The 24889-nt window shown below is 45.0% G+C and overlaps 1 protein-coding gene across 1 annotated transcript; it reads left to right on the forward strand.

Annotated features, from left to right (window-relative positions):
- Positions 1-97: 97 nt before the first annotated feature.
- On the forward strand, positions 98-18273 carry ptchd1 (patched domain containing 1; the record flags this gene model as incomplete). The annotated part of the gene is made up of 4 exons (XM_083901953.1): positions 98-533; positions 6977-7724; positions 15631-16394; positions 17173-18273. The coding sequence occupies exons 1-4, from the start codon at positions 117-119 to the stop codon at positions 18271-18273; spliced, it is 3030 nt and encodes a 1009-aa protein (XP_083758079.1). The 5' UTR covers positions 98-116.
- Between the last annotated feature and the right edge of the window lie 6616 nt (positions 18274-24889).

The following is a 24889-nucleotide window of genomic DNA, read 5'->3' on the forward strand; positions in this document are numbered from 1 at the left end:
ATTCTCCCTGGTGTCAGACCTCCTGCGCCGGGTACAAGTCCTGCCTCCGCCCGTCGTCGCCCCTCCTGCCCCGGACCGAGTGCGACGCAGCCCACAGATGCGTCCTGCAGCCCCTGATGCTCGGCAGTGCTCCGGGACATTCTGGTCGGTGGGAGAGGCTGGAGCCGCCGCGGCCGCGCGCTAGGATGCTGCGGCAGGTGTTGCACGCGGGCCTGAGGACCTCCTTCCATGCGATGGGCCGGTTCGTGGCGAGCCACCCGGTGTTCTTCGCCTCGGCGCCCGTGCTCCTGTCCATCCTGCTCGGCGCCAGCTTCAGCCGGTACCGCGTGGAGGAGGACGTGGAGAGCCTGCTCGCGCCCAAGCACAGCCTGGCCAAGATCGAGGGGAACCTGGTGGACAGCCTGTTCCCGGTGAACCGCTCCAAGCACGCGCTCTACTCCGACCTGCAGACGCCGGGCCGGTACGGGCGCGTGATCGTCACCACCCAGAAGGGGAGCGTGCTGGACCCGGGTCACCTCGACGACATACTAAAGGTAAACGCTCGCACGCTCAAGCAGATGGTGAATCCCGATTAACGTGCTTTCAAGTGGACAAAACCTTTTGAATCAACAACAACTGCTGATTGGCTCCAGACCCAAGGTTTAAAGGTGTTAGGTTCACACATAGTCAACTTTATCCTTATAAAACAGGTGGAAACACAAGGGGAAACAGATCTACACCCACTTAAGTCTACAAAATCTATGTTTGCCAGTGTTTCTCACTGTTGGCTTTGGTACAGATGTGTTCAATGTGAGACTTCAGTGTTTGAAATCCTCCGATTAATCGAATGATCCAAATTTACCCAACGAGGCAGCAGTAGACCAGCATTTCCCGTTTCCCTGTGAGTTAAAGAAGTTACAATTAACGCTGTTTTTTTAGTGTGTATCTGCGTCATTACCTTGTTTACGAAGCCCTGAAGGTTCTAAACAAACAGTTCAGCCACTGCTGAGAACGCTGTGTTTTATTGTAATCTCGGGCTCAGCGAGATCTCTGAAAAAACCCGGTCCCGGTTACGTAAACAGCGGTTCTCCTGAACAGTAGATCCTCCTGCTCCGGGCACTAGTCCGGGCACATCCGGTTGCGTACATTGAACCGCAGAAGAAGAATAACGTCCGTTGTGGAGGCGTTTCACGAGCAACAGTGTCTTCTGACTCTGGGTCAAAGGTCGTCAAAGGGAGTCGTGAAGAAGCTATTTTTAAACACTGTTAAAACAATGTTTTGATAATGAGGAGCAGTGCATCCACCGTTCCAGAGGGGGGAGCTGTGCTTCTGAGAGCGGGTGTGCTGATTATGTCACTTCCTGGTACTGGCCAATCACAAGACAGTTGGGAAGCTTCTACGCTGGCTGGCCAATCACAACACAGTCTGTCTTCTGGGGGTGAGATTTATGTCTGAAATATCGCGGCTGGGAAACAGCGTCAGAAAAGACAGATTTCTATCGGCTCGTTTACAGCAACTAGGAGGTTTTTGACCATAAAAACAAGTAAATGTATGTAAGTAGACCTCCATAACTAACATATATGTGCAACAGGACCACTCTATGTCAGCTTTAAGTGGTTTGAAAGGCCACGTTTTCAGTGTTTTCCACAGAACCACGCTTCAGAAGAAGTGAACTATCACTCTCAGTGGGGCTGCGTGAACAAACCTGACTGACTTAGGCGATCTCAGTGCCTCTCTGTAGTTTGTTTTCATTCAGGAACTCACATTTAGCATTTGCATATCATTCATGACTGAAGGACTTGGGCTGTTGCCAGCGCCCGCACACACACACACACACACACACACACACACACACGCACTCGGCGTCGGAGAATGTGCCAGTTTAGCCTCTCTCGGAGCTGCAGTGTGAAACTTTTTCAACGTAAACACGTGTCTGTGTTTCTAAGTATAGCGACTGTGTCTGTGGTGACATTCTGAGAGTTTTTTTTTCCGTCACGGCTAATGGACACTGGTGAAAGTGACGGCTGTGAAACCTCTGCAGGCTCCACTTAGGGGGGATGGGGGGGTGTGGGGGGGTGTGGAGGCTCCTCCTTGGCTGAAAGTGCGAATAATCATCCACCAAAAGTGCGATTCAGCCTCTCACAAAGAGTTCAGAATCGTCAGGTTCTCACCTCTCTCTCGCACTTCCGTTTGATTTCACTCTTCATCGTCGTATTGTCTCTGTTTCTCTTTCTCGTTAAATTGGTTCATTCCGTCTCTGTGTCTGCGATCGTATACATTAGAGCTGCGGCGATTATTCAATCAATCAATTATTAATCTGACGACTAAATTAATCATGAACTACTTTGATAATCGATTCCATCTCTGGTTTGAGTGTTTAATCAAAAGTTTCTCTGATTTTTTTCTTCTTCGGCTTCTTTTATCTTCTGGTTTCTTTTGATTCCATAGAACAAAGAAATCATTAAAACCTAAAATTATTCTGGTCTGTGGTCAACACAAGACATTCCAGAACATCATATTTTACAGGTTTGAGACACACGATCAACGTTTTCTGACATTTTTACGGAGCAAACAAGTACTCAGTTTATTAAAATAATCGTTAATTGCAGCCCTAATTGTAATGTATACTAAAAGCAGTGTTACAGCGCCACATACAGGCAGGTATACGGTAACGTTTGACAGTGTTTTAGACTCATTTTTGGGGGGAATTGGCGTGGATGAAGACATGTTTTGAAATGATGCCACAAAACTCGATGTCAACGTCTTTAGAAGTTACACACTGGAGCTTTAGATTCAAACGACAACAAAAATGAACCACAAAATCAAAAATACACACATTGCAAATAAAAGAATGTTTGAAAATTGACCATTTTTGTTTGCAACGATCTGATTTTAGTTTGCTGCGACTTTTTTTGCATTTGCGCTCCCTCACTTGTTTTTTGCGCCGTGGGTTTTTTTTGTTTGCCATTCTGACCATGGGCGGGGCTTAGGAAGCTGCTTGCTGATTGGCTATTGAGTTGAAAGTAGTCACGGGCTTGGAGTCGCTGTCCGACTGGAACTAACGTTTGTAATCTGACAAACTGTTGCTCCAAAACTCATGAGCCAATCTGCAGACAGCTTCCTAAGCCCCGCCCATGGTAATAAAAAAAATGGGCGGGGCTTATACAAGTGAGGGAGCGCAAACGCAGAAGAGTCGGAACAAACTAAATTCCAATGGTTGCAAACAAAAAATCTATTTTCAAACAAATAAAATACAATACTTTTGGAATGATTTAATCATTTTTGTTTTGCTTCTTAAAAAGTGTTGAAGTGGTGAAAATATTGAGCACAAATCTAATAATTCCAAACGTCTCCTTCCTCATTCCCACCGATGGATTGCTCGTCATTAAACTGTCACACGTCGAACAAACAAACACACAACAGACACGAAGCGGAGCGTTTTAATTACCGAGCCGCTTTGTCGCCACAGTGGTATTCCTGAAAACCGATTTATGAACATTAGCTCCGCGCCCATGGAGCAATTAGTCAAGTGATCTCATGAAGTTATGAAGCTGTGAGCGGAGCGCGGCGGCGGCGGCGGCTGCGGCGGCGTTTGTGGTTAGCGCGCGTCTCATCCACGTCAACTGCAGCCACCGTGACAAGCGACCCAACGTCAAATAAATGACCACAATAAAGTGTTTTTTAGACGCGGTGAAATGATCCGTCAGTGTCCGGGAACACAAAGAGTTTGTACCTGGAACAAAGGACGAGGACGAGAGGAAGGTTTTATCGGTAAATGCACAAATGATTAGGATCTCGGGTTCGCTGGAATCATCTGTCGCTAAAGTGATCACAGATCAGGTCTCGGGAAGTTTCCATGACTTCAGGGGACGTTGACGTCACTCCGCATTCATTTCCTGCATACTTACTCTCACCATAATTAACCATAATTAACCTACTGACCTAATTCTAACCTTGAAACATGTCTTCACCTTTAGATGTAGTCATTTTACTTTATGTGGACTTGATGTTTGTCGCCCATAAGGAAGACAAGTCCCTGTAATGTGACTGTGTAAACATATTTAGACGTATTTCCCCCACAACATAACGAATACCAGGCATCTTAGTGAGGACTCATCATAGACATAACAGTACTAACCTTAACCATCACAACTAAGTGCCTAACCTTAACCCCGACCCTAACCCTAACCCTAAAATTGGGTCTTAACCCTCAAAAAACCCTTTAAAGTTGAGGGGCCCAAACAAAATGTCCCCACAAAGATATGAATACAAGTGCAACAGCATTTGGACAGCCTAAATAAAGCCTTACCCTAACCCTAACGCTAACCCTAAAGCCCAATTTGTACTGCGTAAAGTGCTCTATGTAGGTTACCCAGACCCCTCTGCGTCGTCTCCGGCTGCACGAAATATGCAGTGTCCGTCACTCCGTCAAGGGACAACGGAGACGGCAAGGGCTGCGATCGGTCCTCAGCACAGGCCGAGTTAACGCTGCTCTGTGCCGGCTCACAGTGAGCACCGAGCGTCCACAGAGGGCAGAGCTGATCACCGCCTACCATGTCGCTGCCAAACTATAAATACGTCAGATCTTAACACACACACGGCACATGTTTAGACTCTAAATGGCCAATTTCTCGCCTCAAATGATCTTAAAACTGCGTTCCGTGACACAGAAAAGTGAGAAACGGCCACCGTTTCAATGTTATTCCGCTTGGAACAACAACAACAACAGTCTTTCTCTCTCGTACGCCATTGCTCACAACAACCTTGCGTAGAGACCCCTACTGATCGGGCGGGAAATTGCAGTGCGAATCCGATCACCACGACGGAGAAGTATTATGGCTCGAGGGGTCTCCGTGGTTACGCAGTCGGGGAAGTATAATGTGGCCTTAACCCTTAACCATAACAACTAAGTGTCTCACCGTGACCCTAATCCTAACCCATAAATCCAGTCTTAACCCTGAACAAGCCCTTTAAAGTAGTGAGGACCAGACAAAATGTTCCCACAAAGATATAAATACAAGTAAAACAGCCTAAATGAAGCCTTATCCTTAACCTTAAGAAATAGGTCAAAATTGTACCAGTTCCAAAAACAGGGACAGATGGTTTTGGTCTCTGTGAGGACTATACTGGTCCTGACAAGGTCCTGAAGAGGTAACAAATACAAGCTTTGGCACAGCATTTTTTTTACCCTTATCTTAACCCTCAGAGCTAAATGCCTAACCCTTAACCCAAACTCTGACTTAAACCTTAGTCGTAACCCTGTGGGGACCGTCCATAACGACGTCACAAAGAGAGATTTGAATGTAAATTGGTCCTCACAGCCTACCTGAGACAAGTATATACACACACACACACACACCCCCCATGTTTGCGCTGGTAGAGCCTGGCATCAGACCTGTTGCTTAGTAACCAGGCGTGTGTGTGTGTGTGTGTGTGTGTGTGTGGTAGATGCCTGGCACATTTGTCCTTGTGGAGGACGGAGGACGATTCAAAGACCACTTTTTGTGTTTGCTGTCGTTCCCGACAAACACATTCCCACACACGCACACACACACACACACACACACACACACACACACACACACACACACACACACACACACACACACACACACGCATGAGCGTCCTCTCGCTGTCTCTGTCTTCTTCGCACAAACATCTGCATCGTCACTGAAAAGAGCTGCCCACACTGCTGCACACAGAGAATGTGCTTTTTGAAATGAGAAAATATCGTCACGGTTTATAGAAAACAAAGGCGACGGATTCTGCGACGGATGTGTCCGTCGTCTTTATTAACTCAGAGATCTAGTTTAAAGAAACTGTTTGTTTCTTCTAAGTCTCTGAGGAAAAAATCCCCGTAAAAATACCAACTTTCGGCTTTAGTTTGACGTCGTCACCGCTGGTTTTTCTCGTTTTTAAACTGCTGAAACCAAAATTAGCATCGGTATTTTTGTACCTGAGTGAAGTCACTAAAACGAGGTAATAACCACTGTTCCCATTGTCAGTGGTTGTTTTGCCCCGTGGTGGTGTTTTTATCTCACTCCAATGGACTGGAGTGACAACATATGTGTTAGTATGTTTTTGAACTTTTGCTCTGGATTCATGTTAAGATCTTTGAAGACCAAGAGAGCTTCCATTGACTCACAGGAAGCCTGGGTCGTGATCGGAGATGATTTTAAAGCTCACATAGAGTGGTCCTGTTGCACATATATGTTAGTTATGGAGGTCTACTTACATACATGAACTTGTTTTTATGCTCAAAAACCTCCTAGTTGCTGTAAACGAGCCGATAGAAATCCTCTTTTCTGACGCTGTTCCCCAGCCGCGATATTTCAGACTCAACTCTCGCACCCAGAAGACAGACTGTGTTGTGATTGGCCAGTACCCGGAAGTGACGTAATCAGCACACCCGCTCTCAGAAGCGCAGCTCCCCCCTCTGGAACGGTGGACGCACTGCTCCTCATTATCAAAACATTGTTTTAACAGTGTTTAAAAATAGCTTCTTCACGACTCCCCGCCACAGTCCCTTTGACGACCTTTGACCCGGAGTCAGACCCAGAGTCAGAAGACACTGTCGCTCGTGAAACACCTCCACAACGGACGTTATTCTTCTTCTGCGGTTCAATGTACGCAACCGGATGTGCCCGGACTAGTGCCCGGAGCAGGAGGATCTGCTGTTCCGGAGAACCGGTGTTTACGTAACCGGACCGGGTTTTTGTCAGAGATCTCGCTGAGCCCGAGATTACAATAAAACACAGCGTTCTCAGCAGTGGCTGAACTGTTTGTTTAGAACCTTCAGGGCTTCGTAAACAAGGTGATGACGCTGATACACACTAAAAAAAGCAGCGTTAATAGGAACTTCCGGTCTAGGTCCGCTTTAAGCTCTATGAAGACCAAGAGAGCTTCCATTGGCTTCACGGAAGCCTGTGTCGTGATCTGAGATGATTTTAAATGAAAATGAATAAACCTCCCTTGTGTCTCCGTTTGCTCCTCACAGCTCCACCGGCTCATCTACCAGATGCAGGTCACCGTCCCGTCCACGGGCTTCAACAGCTTCAACTACTCCTTCTCGTACCTCTGCCTCCCCGACGACAAGAACGTCTGCATCATCGACGACGTCATCCGCGCCATGGAGGAGATCCAGTCGGCCCGCGCCGCCAACCGCTCCGTGCCGGTCCTGCGATACCCGATCACGCAGCTGGCCGACGGGCGGCAGGCGTACATCGGGCACCAGCTGGGCGGGGTGCAGGGCTGGGGTCCCGGTGCGGGCGGCGGCGGTGGTGGTGGCGGCGCCGCCGCCGCCGCGCGTGGTTCGGGGATCGGCGCGAGGAGCGAAGGCGTCCGCTCGGCGCGGGCGCTGCAGCTCACTTACTACCTCCAGGCCCGCGGTGACCTGATGGACCGCGTGGCCGGCCAGTGGGAGAAGGCCTTCTGCGCTGAGCTGCAGAACTTTGCGGCGCTGCATCCAAAGCTGGGCCTTTACCCCGTCACTTCCTCGTCTCTGAGGACGGACTTCCAGTTCTCGTCCGTGCTGGCGCGCCGCCCCCTGTTGGCCAGCCTGGGGGTGTGTGGCGTGTTGGCCGTCCTCTGCTGCTCCATGAGGGACTGCGTGCGGTCCAAACCCTGGCTGGGACTGCTGGCTCTGCTGTCGATCACGCTGTCGGGCCTCACCGCTGCGGGCATCCTCAACCTGACCGGGGCCACGTACAACTCCACTTACCTGGGCATCCCTTTCGTCATGCTAGGTAGGTTTGAAGCTAATCACTGCAGAAAAAGTGTCAAATAATAGCTTGCAAGATGGGTGTTTCTCAGCTCGTTAGTGATGGCTCATCATAGACATAATAATAATAACCTTAACCACAACAACTAAGTGTCTAACCTTAACCCCAACCCTAACCCTAACCCTAATATTGGGTCTTAACCCTGAAAAAGCCCTTTAAAGTTGAGGGGCCCACACAAACTGACCCTACAAAGATAAGTACAGGCTTTTTTTACGCTGTCCAATACATTTGGACAGCCTAAAAAAAGCATTATCCTTATCCTGACCCTTTACCATAACAACTAAGTGCCAAACCTGAACCCTAACCCTAACCCTAAAATCAGGTCTTAACCCTGAAAAAGCCCTTTAAGGTTAAGGCAGACAAAATGTCCCCACAAAGATATAAGTGCAAGTAGAATAGCATTTTGGCAGCCTTAAAAAAAGCCTTACCCTTACCCTGACCCTTAACCATAACAACTAAGTGCCAAACCTGAACCCCAACCCCAACCCCAACCCTAAAATCGGGCCTTAACCCTGGAAAAAGCCCTTTAAGGTTGAGGTGCCCAGACAAACTGTCCCCACAAAGATATAAATGCAAGTAGAATAGCATTTTGGCAGCCTTAAAAAAAGCCTTATCCTTACCCTGACCCTTGACCATAACAACTCAGTGCCAAACCTGAACCCCAACCCTAACCCTAAAATCGGGTCTTAATCCTGGAAAAAGCCCTTTATAGTTAAGGGGCCCAGACAAAATGTCTCTACAAAGATATAAATACAAGTAAAATAGCATTTTGGCAGCCTTAAAAAAAAGCCTTACCCTTACCCTGACCCTTAACCATCACAACTAAGTGCCAAACCTGAACCCCAACCCTAACCCTAAAATTGGGTCTTAACCATGAAAAAGCCCAGACGGTGGCTCTAAACAAGAGTTTCTGACTGTGACAAAACTGCCAAACCTAAAGGTTCTGGAAACGCGAGTTGTCAGGAGTTGATTTATGAACGGCACGACTCCAGTTTGCTGACTGTCGTTAAACGCGATCGATGTAGTCGTGACTGGTTGTTATGGCCCGTTCTCACAGGTCAGAAAAAACTGTCTTTAAACTGGGTTTTGAGTGTCTGTAATTGCCGTTCGCTCTCGGGTCAAAAAATGGATTTATATCGGCTTTTAACTTCTGGCAGATGCTCAAAAATTCGAGAGCGTGAAAGAGGTTTTAGAGAGGTTTTTTTTCCCCCGACGGTCGACACCAGTCTGTCACAGAGAGACGAGAAGGAGCCGTTAAATAAAACATTGGGAAATACAAGGGAAAAAAAGAACCCAGAAGTCCAGTTTTGCGCTTCACTTCGCCCTCGTTGTGTGAGTGTGTGTGTGTGTGTTTGTGGCGTTCGACCCAACAAGTGTGAACCTCACAACTCTGTGAAGAAGAAATCCACAGTTACAGACTCTCTCGTTTGGTGTTGGTGTCACAATCACGTCAATGGGATGATGATTTTTGATGAGTTTCTACAGACAAACCCAAGTGTCCAGAACTTTATAAGTTATATAGACGACTGTGTGTGAAGTCAGTTTTTCCATAATCCAATATAGACGAGTATTGAAAGTGAAAATTGAAAAGGAAAACAGCGAAGAGCAGCAAAGTTTGTTTGAAGAAAGCTGTAACTGTGGATTTTTTCCTTTTAAAAGTGCATTACACTCTTAGAAATAAGGGTTCCAAAAGGGTTCTTCTACAAGGGCTGAGGTTCTACCTGGAACCATTTGCTCCTGAAAAACCCTTTCTTTGGGAAAGGGTTCTTGGTAACACTAATGGTTCCAGTGAGAATCATTTTGATCCAGAGAACCCTTTAAAACCCCTTTCCTGAATAAAGGGTTTTAAAAGGGTTCTTGGTGGAACCCTCCAAAAGGGTTCTCCTATGAGGACAAGCCAAAGAACCTTATATGGTTCTACTTAGCCATAAAATTCTCCTAATATGTCACAGAGACTCAGGAATAATGTTCATATAACAAACTGAACTCACCAACAACAACAGTACAGACAAAATATTTGCATTAAAAAAAATATTATGCAGACTGCAAATCATGTTTATGTTTTGAAATCATGTTTTGGCGTCATGTGGCGCCACCTACCGCCGTCTACCAATCATTGCAGTCAGTAGAGTCTCAGCTGCCGAGCAGCAACCACGGGTTGCCAGTTACGTCTAAGCTACAATGGCTGAGAAAACGAAACCTAAAAGACCTCTGTATTTTTGAATTTGAGTGTAGTAACCGTCTTTGGCCACATTCTTACATGTGGCACCTTTAAATGTTTGCTTTAGTTCAGGAAGAAACACACATTTTTGTTCTTTATAATTCTTTATAATTGGTTTTTATAGCAGGTTTGTTTTTATCAGTTTTTGGAAATGCTTTGTTTTATTTTTGTGTTAGTTATTTGGAATATGCCATATTTGCCTGGGTTCAGGGTTAGGTTTTTTTTTCATATTTTGTCATAAAAACAAAACAAAAGATGCCATTTTAAGCCACAGTGCTCACACAGATGGTAAATAGCTGCAGTGATAATACACAACTCCTTATTATTATAAAAAATAAATGCAACACAAAAGGCTTATAATATGAAATAAACTAACAAAGACACGTTTTTATAAAATTTTTAGTTGGCTAACTCTAGTTTTTTATTTTTATTTCAGTTAAGGGAAATGTTTTTTTCAATATTAGTTTTTGTTATTTCGTTAGTTTTTGTTAAGCCTTATAACCTTGATCAGAAATGGATCATTCCACAGCTCATCCTAGTGTTTTTGTTTATTTATTTATTTTCCGTACGTTAGCGGCTAGCTTTACGCGACAACGATCCGAACGCAAACCGCAAAAGTGGCGTTTTGTGCGTTCCCGCTTTTTTATTTCGCGTTTAGACGTTTAGCGTCTTTGGGTGGAAATCTGCACGCACGCACGCGGTGAGTGCGTGAAATTCGATGTCGTGTGCATGCCAGGTGGCTAGGTGGCGCTGTGAACAACACCAGGAGCGTTGAAACTTCCTTCTACTTCTGTCTAGTAGCACAAAGTAGCAGCTAAGGCGACTTGAACGTCCGAGTGATGGATCATAATCCGACATGTTTGTTGTTGTTTGGCTGGGTTACTGCACACTTTTGCATTTTCAACCCTTTAGACGGGAACGCGACGGTGGAGCGTTTTTAAAAAAATAATTTTTTTTGCGTTAATAAGCCCCAAAAACACCGTCGCCGTCTAAACGAAAGGCACGTCCGATAAAACATTTTGTCGTGTTTCACCCGGGAGCGTTTGTCTCGTAAAGCCGGCCTTGGTGGTTTATCGCTGCAGCGTGTGCTGTATGTACAGTATCTACACATGCACTCACGCTGTCCATCCCATAATTACGCTGTAACGTGGAGGAGGAGGAGGAGGAAAGGCTGCTCTTAGTCTTAAAATAACAACAGAGATAGAGACGGGGGGGAACGACGGGGTCCGGTGAAATCAAACTCCAAATGGGAGCCTGAGATAAAGGGATTCTTTACGCAGAAAACGAAGTTAAACTCCAGTTGGAAGGAGAACGACGGGCAGACGGAGACGGAGGAGGACGTCTCACAATGCCAGTGGGCTGATGGAGGAAAAAGGTGGGATGAAGTGTGAGGAGATTAAAAAAAAAAGAAGTAGAGAAGAAGAATATAGCTGCCTGGACTGCAGGGGGAAGATTGGATCAGGAGGAGATAGTAAAGTGAGAAGAAATAGAGAAACGTGTGGTTTTTTCTCTCTTTCAGAATCAGGCCTGAGATGTTACTTACTGAACGGCAGCGATTATTCCATTCATTCATTATTAATTAGTGTTTTTTTTTTTTTGTTCAATACGTAAAGCACGTTTCAGCTACTTAAAGGTGAAGTAAGTAGTTTATAGTGCCATCTAGAGGAGAGGCTGAAATTTACAACAAAGAACTGCTCCTCTGCTCACCCCCCTCCCTTCCCCGAGCGCTACGGTATCCTCAGCCGGTCAAATGTCGTCCTCGTCGTCTTTCTCCGTGTCAGCAGATGAGGTTTCGTGAGGCGAGGGAGAGGGCGGAGCTACCGCGGCCGTAGCAGACGAAGCGGAGAGAGAGGAGGCGGGACTTCCTGCTACAAGTAAAGAGACGCTTGATTTGTTCTCTCGCGTTTGTCCTTACAGGCTCCCGTAGAAACATGGCGTCTCGCTGCTAACAGTGGCTATGCAACCGCGGCCCGCGACCATGTTATTTTACATGACTTTTTGAAACAACTACGAAAATGAAACAAATACTATTATACAGCGACTAGACAATGCAGGAGCACATAATATGTATAAAAAAGTGGATTTTGGGTCATATAAACCCATAAATACTACACAGTGTCCCTTTAAAGGCGCCATATGTAAAAACGGTTACTGCACTCAAATTCAAAACACCGAGGTCTTTTCGGTTTCGTTTTCTGACGTATCTGGCAACCCGTGGTTGCTCGGCAGCTGAGACTCCACTGACTGCAGTGATCGGTAGACGGCGGTAGGTGGCGCCACATGACGCCAAAACGTGATTTCAAAACATAAACATGATTTGCAGTCTGTAAAAAAATATATTTTTTTAATGCAAATATTTTGTCTGTACTGTTGTTGTTGGTGAGTTCAGTTTGTTATATGAACATTATTCCTGAGTCTCTGTGACATATTAGGAGGAGTTTATGGCTAAGTAGAACCATATAAGGTTCTTTGGCTTGTCCTCATAGGAGAACCCTTTTGGATGGTTCCACCAAGAACCCTTTTAAAACCCTTTATTCAGGAAAGGGGTTTTAAGGGTTATTAGTGTTACCAAGAACCCTTGAAAAACCCTTTCTTCGGGAAAAGGGTTTTTCAGAAGCAAATGGTTATTTGGAGGATTTTTACGGCCAGTTGCTTTAGATTTATTACATAATGCACCTTTAAATGTGAACAGTGACCTGGTTTCTTCGCTTTAAGACGTCGTCGCGTCCAGGTTCGAACCCGCGGAAACGAGAATAATCCACAGATTAACAGATTACGGAAAGTAATTGTTAGTTGCAGCCGTGCTGTGCGTCATGTGCCTGTTCCATTATGTCTTTTTAATGACGGTGTCCATCCTAACGCATGCCTCAGGCGTGTCTGTTTTCTTTCACGTGTGACATGCGTGGTTTCCCAAAAAACAAAAAAATGATGATTTAACCAGCAATATTACAAAAGTCTGACACCTCTCACACTATTTTTTAGTGTCCAGGATGAAAATCAACACATGAAAAACATAAATTATCATGTATTCTTTTCAATTTATGTTATTTATGTGCAATAATTCTCTCTCGTTCTCGACAAATCGGATATTTGAGCCGCAAATACACTGACTTCCGTTCATTTGGACGGACAGATTATTACCACAGGACCAGGTTTTGGATCTCCTCGAGGACCCGCAGTCATCCGGTACTGTAACAAAAACACTCTCGCTCGTGACGGATCTCCAGACTTTCTCGGCTGCTCCGTCGCCTCAAGTGTTGGTATGTTACGCCTCTGCTAAGGTGTTAAGTGTTTTGCCACGGTGAGGTCATTGGTGGGGGGGGGAGGGCTGGGGGGGGGGGGGGGGGGGGTACTCGTGTCACCAGTGACTCATGGGCGCCATGGCAACCACCAAAGAGGAAACCATGGAAAACCGTCTATCTGCAAGCCCGTATGTGACGGCACACCAGACCGGACGTACACGAGCACATGGAGACGCACACACGGGTCGAATGGACACGAAATCATTTTAACGTTATTTTGTGGTTTCGTTAGCGAGTATTTTTTTTTTTTTCTATTAATCTTATTATAATCTCCACTTCAAATGGGACTAAGATAATGACATGATGCCAAAAAGACCTGTTCCAAAGCAGGCTCGAGTTATTGCACTTCCTGGTTCTACCTCGCAGCATAAATCGAGGCTGAGCTCGGCCGCAATAAAAGCAAAAGGTTTATGGTATTAGGGCCTTAAAGGGACACGTTTATTTCCGGAGATATTTTTTACTCCTTTACTGTTCAGTCCCACGAAAACAGCGGCAGGAGAAGTTTGTGTCATGGAGTTTGTCGTCGGAAGGAACGTTTAATGCTAATTTAACACTATTTTAACGCTAATTTGTGCCTTTTCCTTCACTTCCCTCGTTCAAACTCGTGATTTAAAGTCACAAAATCAAGTAAAGTCAAAATGAAGTGCTGTCCCAGGCTGTAAAAAAGTATGCTTTGCTAAAAACATTCATGGCTAACAGCTATGCTAACGTATCTAGGGGTCGTACCTATGTTCCCCGGGTCCTATGTTCGCCGTTTTTCCCAAAAAAGGTCCTATGTTCCCCACTTTGTATGTGACAGGGGAACATGGGACCCTTTTTTTTGAAAAAAGGGTAGGGTTAGGGTTAGAGAAAGGGTCCTATGTTCCCCGGTCACATACAAAGCGGGGAACATAGGACCCGGGGAACATAGATACGGTCCCCGTATCTATGCTAACAGTGATGAGATAAATAAATAAAAAACTATTGCTGTCACAAATTAAGTAAAAAAGTGACGGCATCTTATCTTTATCTTTACCGTCTTTACCGAATAAAAGACTAGCTTATCTTATCTTAAGGTAGATTTGCTGAGAACATGCATGGCTAACGGTTGACTTAGCTAACTTAACTTTAGCTGTGCTAACAGTGATGAAACGGGGTCATACCTATGTTCCCCGTTTTCCCAAAAAAGGTCCTATGTTCTCCACTTTGTATGTGACGGGAACATGGGACCCTTTTTTGAAAAAGGGTAGGGTTAGGGTTAGAGAAAGGGTCCTATGTTCCCCGGTCACATACAAAGCGGGGAACATAGATACGGGGACCGTATCTATGTTCCCCGCTTTACCGAATAAAAGACTAGCTTATCTTATCTTACGGTAGATTTGCTGAGAACATGCATGGCTAACGGTTGACTTAGCTAACTTAACTTTAGCTGTGCTAACAGCGATGAAACAAAGCTGCACTGGGTAAGGTTTGCTTAAAGTATGGACACAAACTGCGGATAAATGGGGTCGTACCTATGTTCCCCGGGTCCTATGTTCCCCGTTTTTCCCAAAAAAGGTCCACTTTGTATGTGACAGGGGAACATAGGACCCTTTTTTGAAAAAGGGTAGGGTTAGGGTTTAGGGTTAGGGTTAGGGTTTAGGGTTAGGGTTAGAGAAAGGGTCCAATGTTCCCCGGTCACCTACAAAGTGGGGAACATAGGACCCGGGGAACATAGATACGGTCCCGGATAAATCATGGCTAATGTCGAGCAGACGTTAGCCGTGTATTAAAAGAAATTGCTTCACTACTAAAAATGGGATTAAACAGGTTTTCAGACCAGTTGGTACAGGGATTAGTTTCAGACATTGATGCAATGTTCCGTCATTTAAAGCTGCATTCAATTATTTTTGGCCACTTTTTGCTTTGGGGAACGAGCTGTGCACACGAAGTGGACATAACAACGCTTTATAAACACTTAATACTTTAGGTTTATTGACCTGATTTTCGCTGACTTTGTGTACATTTGATTGTTGTTGTTTTTTTTGTGGAGTTTTCTTGCTGCGTCCGCACGTACGACAACGACTGTACATTCATTAGTCGACAGTTCTCTCTGGTTTTTCCCTCGGGGAACGCGGATGTTCTCTTCAAAGTGCTTGTCTCGAGCTTAAGGAATCCTCCTCTCCGCCCTCACATTTCCAGAGCCGTGTTAAATGGAGGTCTGTGTGCAAACATCACTATAACTTTAGTTTGACCGGCTCTTAATAATAAAAAAACACAGTATTGATCGGCCGGGGCTTTAAAATCCACATCACTACACAGAGGCGCGTAAAAAAGACATAAAAACTCGTCATCCTCGACTCATTTTGTCTGTTTTTCATAATTCAAGGTCACGGACTCTTCGGCTCCTTCGAGATGCTGTCGTCGTGGAGGCGGAGCCGCGAGGACCAGCACGTGAAGGAGCGCGTGGCGAGCGTCTTCGAGGACGTCATGCTGCGCTTCTCCGGCTCCACCATGCTCCACCTGATGACGCTGGGCCTCGCCGCGTCGCCGCTCACCAACATGGAGGCCGTCCGGCTGTTCTGCCGCACCGCCGCCCTGGCCGTCGCCGTCGGCTACGTTTACACGCTGTCCTTCTACAGCTCCTGCCTGGTGTTCACGGGCTACCTGGAGACCGGGTACCGGCACGGCTGCTTCTGCCGGAGGGTCCCCAAACCGGAGCGGCTGGACTCCAAACCGGCCTGGTACAGGTGTTTGATGTACACCCGCTACCAGGACGAGACGCAAACGGGCAACCCGCCGCACGGCGTCGCTCACGACCACGCCCACGCCCACGCCCACGCCCACTCGTCCAATCCCAACCTGACGCACACGCACGTGCACGCGCACCCGCACACTGTGAACGACCCCAACTCGCACGGTCACGTGGCCAACTCCACGCACGCGCACCCTCACCCGCCTCACCCGCCGCACGCGCCGCCGCACGCGCCGCACACCTCGGCCAGCGCGGACCCTCATCCTCAGGACTCTCACCTTCTGCTGGGGTGTGTGAGGCGTTGCTACGGCGACTGGATCACAAACACTTACGTCAAACCGTTCGTGGTCCTGCTCTATCTGGTTTACATCTCCTTTGGGTTGATGGGATTTTTACAGGTGAGACACATACACACACTCGTAAACGGTCGTTTTCCATTAAAAGTCAGACTTTTATTTATCAAAAGAGTTGCGAAAGTAGTAGAAAATATAGTCAAGGCATTGACAAGATGAGAAATAATGATTTTTATTCAAAATACAACGGTTTTCTAACCATCCAATAGCCTTCTAACGCCATTAGCAAACACCAATGTACCATTAGAACAGTGGAAAATGGGCCTCTATACACCTATGTACATATTCCATTAAAAACCAGACGTTTGCAGCTAGAATAGTCGTTTACCACATTAACAATGTATAGTTAGTGTATTTCTGATTCATTTAATGTTATATTCATTGGTAAAAAAGTGCTTTTCCTTCAAAAAAGTGAACATTTTAGCGGTGGCCTCCACTTATCACCTGATTTATTACGCCCAGTAAACATTTTGCCGAGGGGTTAAACGGACTCAATGGCAAGGCTCAGGTCCTCTTCAGTGGGATATGATGTCAATTATGGTCCTTTTTAGAGTAGAAAACAAAATAAAAGCACGCGATTGTGGTTGACGGCTGGTATTTGCTCGTCGTCCAGACGCGGCGTCGGTCAAGTTGCGAATCTCAGGGCTTAAAAAACGCAAGTTAATTCCGCAACGGGGAACCCTATCTCCGCTTTTCTACACGGCCCGTGACCGAACTGTATCTTTAAGAGAAGCCACGCCCACATTTTCTTATCACGTAAACACTTTTAAACCAGTGAACGATCCATCGCAACCCCTGACAAATGCTCTGTTCTGTTCCACAGGTGGCGCAGGGTTCTGACCCTAGTGCGCTGGTTGCCATGGATACAAAGACAGTATTGTACACCCGTGCCCAGCAGCGGTATTTCAGCTCGTACTCCCCCGTCATTGGATTTTATATCTATGAAAGTGCCCCCTACTGGAATGCCTCAGTGCAGCGGGACCTGCTGGAATACACCAAAGGCTTCCAAAGGATCAGCTGGCTCGAGGCCTACCTGAACTACCTGTCGGACCGCAACCAGTCCACCAGCCAGCCGCGGGAGAACTTCACCCGCACCCTGCGCCACGCCTTCCTGCACGAGCCGCGGTTCGCGCACTTCGCCGACAACGTCATATTCGCCGAGCGCGGCCAGGGCGAGGAGCCCGACGTGGCGGCGTCGCGGATCTTCCTGGTGGCCAAGACCACGGAGAACAAGCGCGAGGAGATGTCGGTGCTGCTGGACACGCTGCGGCGGCTGTCGCTGACGTCGCGCGTCCGCTTCCTCATCTTCAACCCCTCGTTCGTCTACCTGGACCGATACGCCGCGGCGGTCAGCTCGCCGCTGCGCCACTCCCTGCTGGCCGTGCTCTTCCTGCTCGGCCTGTCGTCGCTCGCTGTCGTGGAGCCGCTGGTCTCCGTGTGGCTGGGCCTCACGCTGCTCTCCGTGCAGTTCGGCGTGGTGGGCTTCATGACCCTGTGGGGCGTGGAGCTGGACTGCATGTCCGTGCTGTGCCTGATCTCGGCGCTCGGGTACTCGGCCGACTGCAGCGGGCCCCTCCTCTGCGGCTTCGCCTCGGGGCGCGGCGACAGCCGGACTCGGTGGGTGAGGGTGGCGCTGGAGCGGCACGGGGTTCCCTCTCTGCAGACGCTCATCTGCTACGGCGCCGCCCTGGTGCCCGTCGGCTCGGTGCGCTCCAACCTCACGCACACGCTGTTCCGCTGCCTCACCCTCACCGCCGGGTGCTCGGCGCTGCACACGCTGGCCTTCCTGCCCGCGCTCCTCACCTTCCTGCCGCCCTCCAAAAGCCACGGCCACCGGCCCGGAGGCGAGGGCCAGAGGCAGGAGGTGGAGTGCGTCGAGATGAACGACAGCACCAGGGTGGTCGACCAGATCACCACCGTTTGAGAAGGAGCGCGGGGGATCTGGATCTTGGTCGCCCATGGAGACCAGACCGCAGGCTGGGAACCGAGGACGGAGGTTCCTGCGAAGGGACGAAGATTTGGGAAATGGGGTTGCGGGAAGTGTGGATTGTGGGAAGTGTGGACAGCGTTGCCGTGGTTGCTTGTTGCTATCGCTGTGTGGCATGTGGACGATTTTTTTTTCGATTTTCTTCTGCCTTGGACCTTTGAGAAAGTGCCACTCTTTTCAGGTTTTTAAGACATGCTTTATATCCAATCACATTGTTTGGCTACTGCTATCTATCCACACTCATCGGGGTCGCACAAACACAGCTACATGACGACGTGAGGCAATCGTGTGTATAACTCAAGTATTTCTACTTTATTTCTGGACAAATAAAGTCAAACGAAGGGAACGCGGTCTTTTGTTTCAGCTGTGGTGAGTCGCGACGTGTTCTGGGTGTTGGCTGCTTCACGTGTGTTTTTACTTAAATCACAAAAAACAGTATGTGTTTTTACCTCTTAGTGCAAGATTTCACCATAAAAGGACAAATCAACGTTCGAGTTAGTCAATTATTTCGTTTTTATAGGTTTTATCTAGTTTTTAGCTTCGTCCCGAGCCTTAACGAACATTTATTTAAGATGTTTGACCCGCCCAGAACTATTTTTCACAACAACACGCCGCTAATTTCATCCTGGTAAGATCATGATAAATACTTTTCATTTGAATCTACTGATCCATGACCAATGATCTTCTTCAAATGGTATTTCAATCGTTCCTTATTTCACACACAAGAAAAATAACAAAACTAGGCACTACGGTGGCCTAAAGGGGCAAACAGGGGCACTGCAAACCCCAAAACACCAGCAAATAACAAAACGGAAGTGCTCCGGGTCTGTGGAGGGCGCTGTCGTGCAGGTCTTAGACCAACCTGTTGACTCGCAGTGTTTGGCCAGTTATAAACTTTATTTGAACTTTTCCAGTACACATATACACATATACAAAATACCTCAAAGGGAATATAAAATTGCACAGGTTGGTCGAAGACCTGCGCGACAGCGCCCCCCACAGACCCGGAGCACTTCTGTTTTCTCACTTGCTGGCGTTTTCTTACTTGCTGGCGTTTTCTTAATTGCTGGCGTTTTATTATTTGCTGGCATTTTATTATTTGCTGGCGTTTTGTTACTTGCTGGCGTTTTCTTATTTGCTGGCGTTTTCTTAATTGCTGGCGTTTTATTATTTGCTGGCGTTTTATTATTTACTAGCGTTTTCTAAATTGCTGGCGTTTTCTTATTTGCTGGCGTTTTCTCACTTGCTAGCGTTTTCTAAATTGCTGGCGTTTTCTTATTTGCTGGCGTTTTCTTATTTGCTGGCGTTTTCTTATTTGCTGGCGTTTTCTTATTTGCTGGCGTTTTCTTACTTGCTGGCGTTTTCTCATTTGCTAGCGTTTTCTCATATGCTGGCGTTTTCTCACTTGCTGGCGTTTTCTCACTTGCTGGCGTTTTCTTATTTGCTGGCGTTTTCTTACTTGCTGGCGTTTTCTTACTTGCTGGCGTTTTCTTACTTGCTGGCGTTTTCTTACTTGCTGGCGTTTTCTTATTTGCTGGCGTTTTCTCACTTGCTGGCGTTTTCTTACTTGCTGACGTTTTCTTATTTGCTGGCGTTTTCTCACTTGCTGGCGTTTTCTTATTTGCTGGCGTTTTCTTATTTGCTGGCTTTTATTAATTGCTGGCGTTTTCTCACTTGCTGGTATTTTCTTATTTGCTGGTGTTTTCTTATTTGCAATGCTTTTGCCCCTGGCGGCCACCCACCGTATAAAACACCTATAGAGGCTTATATGCCACAACAAAGAAAATAAACTATGGTAAAATAAATCCTCAAAAATCAAATTCAAGATACCGTAAATCGTGAATTAATATTTTAATTGAATACTGACATAAATATGTTTTTTTTCCAATGGAGGATGAAGATTTGGACTAGATTTGACGTGAGAGCAAAGGAAATCCAGGTCAAATCTGGTTCATGACCCACTTCCTGTCATGAACTCGATCAAGGCCACGCCTCTTTTTTTTTAAACTTTTACCATTTCCTGCCAAACCACAGCGAGCTTCTCGTCGGGTTAACTCCTTCGTCCTCGGGTTGAGCCTGTGCAGGCGTTTGTGGCGCAGTGAGAAATCATTGAGGATGATGATGATTGTGTCGGTGTGGTTCATACACAGTAACTAACGCACACTGACACACACACACACACACACACACACAAGCACACATATCTGAAAGTGCTGCGTCACCGAGGCAGAGCAGCAACAACGTGCTGCAGCTGTTACGACCAACTGATACTTGTTTGTCATCCCTCTGTAAAAAAGAACAAAGGCTGACACTTGAGCCACGGCAAGGAAAATATATCATTCACTGAAGCCTTTATTGCCCCCTTGTGGCAGTAATGAGGCCAACTCCCACAAACACACACACACATACATAGCACAGCTCACAGTGATATCAATAATGTCTAACGTTAAACTTAACTAAGCCTAACTCAGAATAAAATAGAATTGTATGAAAATAAGGACAATACAGTTAACATAGTTCCAATATAAAAATTACAACTCCAATTTACATAGAGTTTATGTATGACATTAACACTGAATTACGCAGAATTACATGCTAAAATGACACAACATATTAAAATGTAAATGCATATACATAACAGCTACAAGCTAAAGTACATTACGCGCAATAGTAATTATGAAATTATGCATTTACAACATAGTCAGTGCAATAGAATATGATAAAATCTGCAAAAACTACACTCAAAAACACAACTTACAATTCAAATAAACCTAATATACCTAAAAAGAAATTCATTTGATTTATTTATGACCCTGAAACCAAGTCTTAACCCTAAAAATATCATATAAAAGCTGCCAAAAATGTCCTAATTTTCACAAAAAGGTCCTCACTTTGCATGGTTTCTAAACAATTTAGTCCCCACAAAGACCCCACATATTCGATGATTCATGTTGTGAAGATTGACACGTGTCCCCCGTTGAGTGGCGGTGAGCGCCGGTCCCCACAAGGTCACCAACACGAGTCCAACTGTCAAGTGGACGACAAGGCAAACGAAGACAGACGCTGTGTTTGGGAAGCGAAGTCTGAGTCCTGCACCCTGCTTCTCTCGTCTTGTCTCAATTAATGTCCACCCTCGGATGCCATTCTTCAAATTCACAACTCTGTCTGTGTGTGTGTCTGTGTGTGTGTGTGTGTCTGTGTGCGTGTGTGTACGACACAAAAGGAGAGGACGGGAGATGTCCAACCAGTTTGTCAACTTACATTCACCACGTCGAACCGTGCATTTGTTCAAACACATGCAGTCACACTTTAGATAAAGTACTAATAATACTGAGAGTAGATGGTGGTAGAGTAGTATATACTATACGTGTAAAAAGGTAGGATTTTTCAGATACGTCCAACCGTGTCGGCACAACCTTTATAACTTTTATTCTCTATCCGCCCGTCTCCTCCTTCCTGCTGCTGCTGGAGGTGTGTCATTATTTGGTTAACTGTTCTTTCGCCTCGGGCAGAAATCACATCTCCCGATTTTTTGCGAGTCGTGCTTCCATGAAAGAGGACGGGTGGATTCGGCCCGAAGGAACAATGTGGATCAACTGAAGGGGGAGAAGGAAGCAAGGGAAGGAGACGAGGACAAAAAAAAAAAAACAGAAGAAGAAGAAGAAGAAAACTGCTTCGAAGTTGGAAACTCGGCGAATGAGGACACCAGGATGATCGTGAGATGCGGGCGATGTGTGTCCAGACTGAAGATGATCAGTCCTCCGTAGGACTCGCTTCGCACACACAAACGGTTACCGTTAAACCCCGCAGATGCGTTTGAAAAGCATCAGGTGAGTCGTCGAAATACTTTTTTTTTTCCTTTTCCTCGTATAATTGTAAAGAAAAAGTAAAGAATTGTGCAAAGTAAAGAAAACCGACCCCGTATTAATGATATCGTGACATCTGTGAAAGTCTGTGACCGTGGGAACAAAATGTTCAAGAATGAAAAAAAATGGCCACAAAAGCTCGTTGTTGTCGTCACAATGTTTAGACAGACTGCGTTCCTTTGTTCTGAGCTGACACATCAGACAAAAAGTCATCGGCTAAGAGACAAATGAGAGACTTAAACTGTGCTAAAATATTCATCATTATTATTATTTAAACGCAATTATGACACACTGTGGTAACGCCGAGAAGAAGAAGAAAAAGATGCTTTAATTAGGGTCCGAAAAAGTTATCTTTCGATCGTCGTATTTAACTTTGACATTTTTACGTAAACTGGACTTACTCTCCCCGTCCGTCAACATTGTTTTAATCATGTGAAAAGTAAAGTGTAAACACATGCACACGTTGTTCACTTACGTATGTAAACACTTGTATCAGTAGATAAAAGCTGAGGCTGAATATGTTTTGGAGGAAGAGGGATTCTGTCCGTTCATACGGCGTAATCGAGAAGATATATGTATATGTATATATATATATGTATATATATGTGTATATATGTGTATATAAATGTGTATATATATATATATATATGTGCATATATATATGTGTATAAATGTGTGTATATGTGTATATATGTGTATATATGTATATATGTGTATATATGTATATATATGTGTGTGTATATGTGTATATATGTGTGTATATGTGTATATATATATATATGTGCATATATATGTGTGCATATATATATGTGTATATATGTATATGTGTATATATGTATGTGTTTATATGTATATATGTGTATATATGTATATAGATGTGTGTGTATATATGTATTTATATATGTGCATATATGTATATATATATGTGTATATATATATATATATATATATGTTTGTATATATATGTATATGTGTGTATATATGTATGTGTATATATATGTATAAGTGTATATATATATAAATGTATATATATATATATGTGTATATATATATGTATATGTATTTATATATATATATTATCCTGAACATTTCCAACAAGTATTTAAACTTCAAGCTCTATGCTGTCGTCAGTGAATATAACTAAACATGAATTAAAAATGTCAAAAACCTCATAGTTGATCATCAGAATTACGATCATAATGAATTGGACAGAAAACCTAAACAGAGTAAAACCAAAAAAAAAGCCAAATGAAGAACTCTCTGTAAACTAAGTAAAGTGAACGAGTAACAAAGTAAACTAAGGAGGGGACACAGGAAAAAGAAATCACTACAGAAAAAGAAAATGAAGAGTTATTTTAAATTGTCTTTAACTTTTAATTATAGGTAAATCACGTGGATGATTTCCAGGAAATGATAACCGAAAACCACCTTACTGTGACTTACTGTGAAGTGCAGGCAAATATGTTACGTGGCAGATATTATGTAAAGCCTCGTATGATACTCTTGTATTTAAATAAACAAACATAAACACATCATCCGCATCGTTTCCTAATCATTCGCCAGCTCAACAGATCTTCACAGATTGTGAGTGATAGTGTTGCAACACGTCTACGGGTAAAATTTTAAAAACAGTTCAGTGTTTGTGTCCAGTTGATTTAATTAATGTTAAAAGTAGCAGAGTTTTTTTTCGGTTTCCTTACGTTTGAGTTGGAAATCCCAGTTTAAGTGGATTTGATTTCAGGGGACTACGAATGGAACGCAGCATTACATAATACAACAGTATTTTCCCATAGAAATACAGTATATAGCTGTATTTAAAAAAAAAATATATAATAAATACAGTAATTTCACAGTAAAAAAAACAAAAAATACAGTATTGTTAACTATTACAGTTAAGTCCTGTCAATTCTAAAAATTATTAACTTTAAATTATTGTATATTTCTGCACAGAAATGAACATTTCTTTAGTTTAAATGATAGATTTTTCTTTCTTTTTAATATGGACTCTACGTATTTTAATACTCATTATTACATACAAACACCTTAAGGGGGAAATTCAATGAAACGTTATCCATTTGCTTTCCATTGTATCACATTTAATTTGGTTAACAGGTCACATCTTCTTTACATCGTCGTCTTTTTTTTTTCAGATTTACCAGCGAACGTTACACAATAGAGAGCATTCAGCTCAAAAACAACGTATTGTTTCCGCGTCCTCGCCATCCCTCGGAATCGAGCGTTTTTCTTTCCCGGTATCGTGTTGTGCGCCATTGTTAGCTAGCTTTATCGCCGTGAAAAAAAACGAAAAACGCACGCAACAATAACGCGTTACTGGCAAAAGGTGTCGGGAAGTGTAACCCCACGCCGCTCTTGTGTCTGGGCCCCGCCCTGCAGACAAATCCCTGTGTTTCCAGACAAAAGCCAGAGAGATAAAATTAGATCGTTTCAGTTTACCGGCTGTGAAGGGAAGAGTTTTACGTGGAAATCCCATGGGCAGACGACATAAAAGAAAGAAAGAAAGGGAGGGAGGATGCTGTCTGTCTGTCTGTCTGTCGCACGAACTGTGGAAAGAGGAAGCTGGCGCAAAGAGAGAAATTTGAATGTTTTGCCACAGGGGCCCTGCAGGTGAGTAAATGTGTCAGAGCGAAGTTAACCTGGATTTGCATCGCCCTCGTGTTTCCAGGAGG

The sequence above is a fragment of the Microchirus variegatus genome (genome assembly GCF_963457635.1).
Source record: "Microchirus variegatus genome assembly, chromosome: 15".
In the NCBI taxonomy this organism is placed as follows: domain Eukaryota; kingdom Metazoa; phylum Chordata; class Actinopteri; order Pleuronectiformes; family Soleidae; genus Microchirus; species Microchirus variegatus.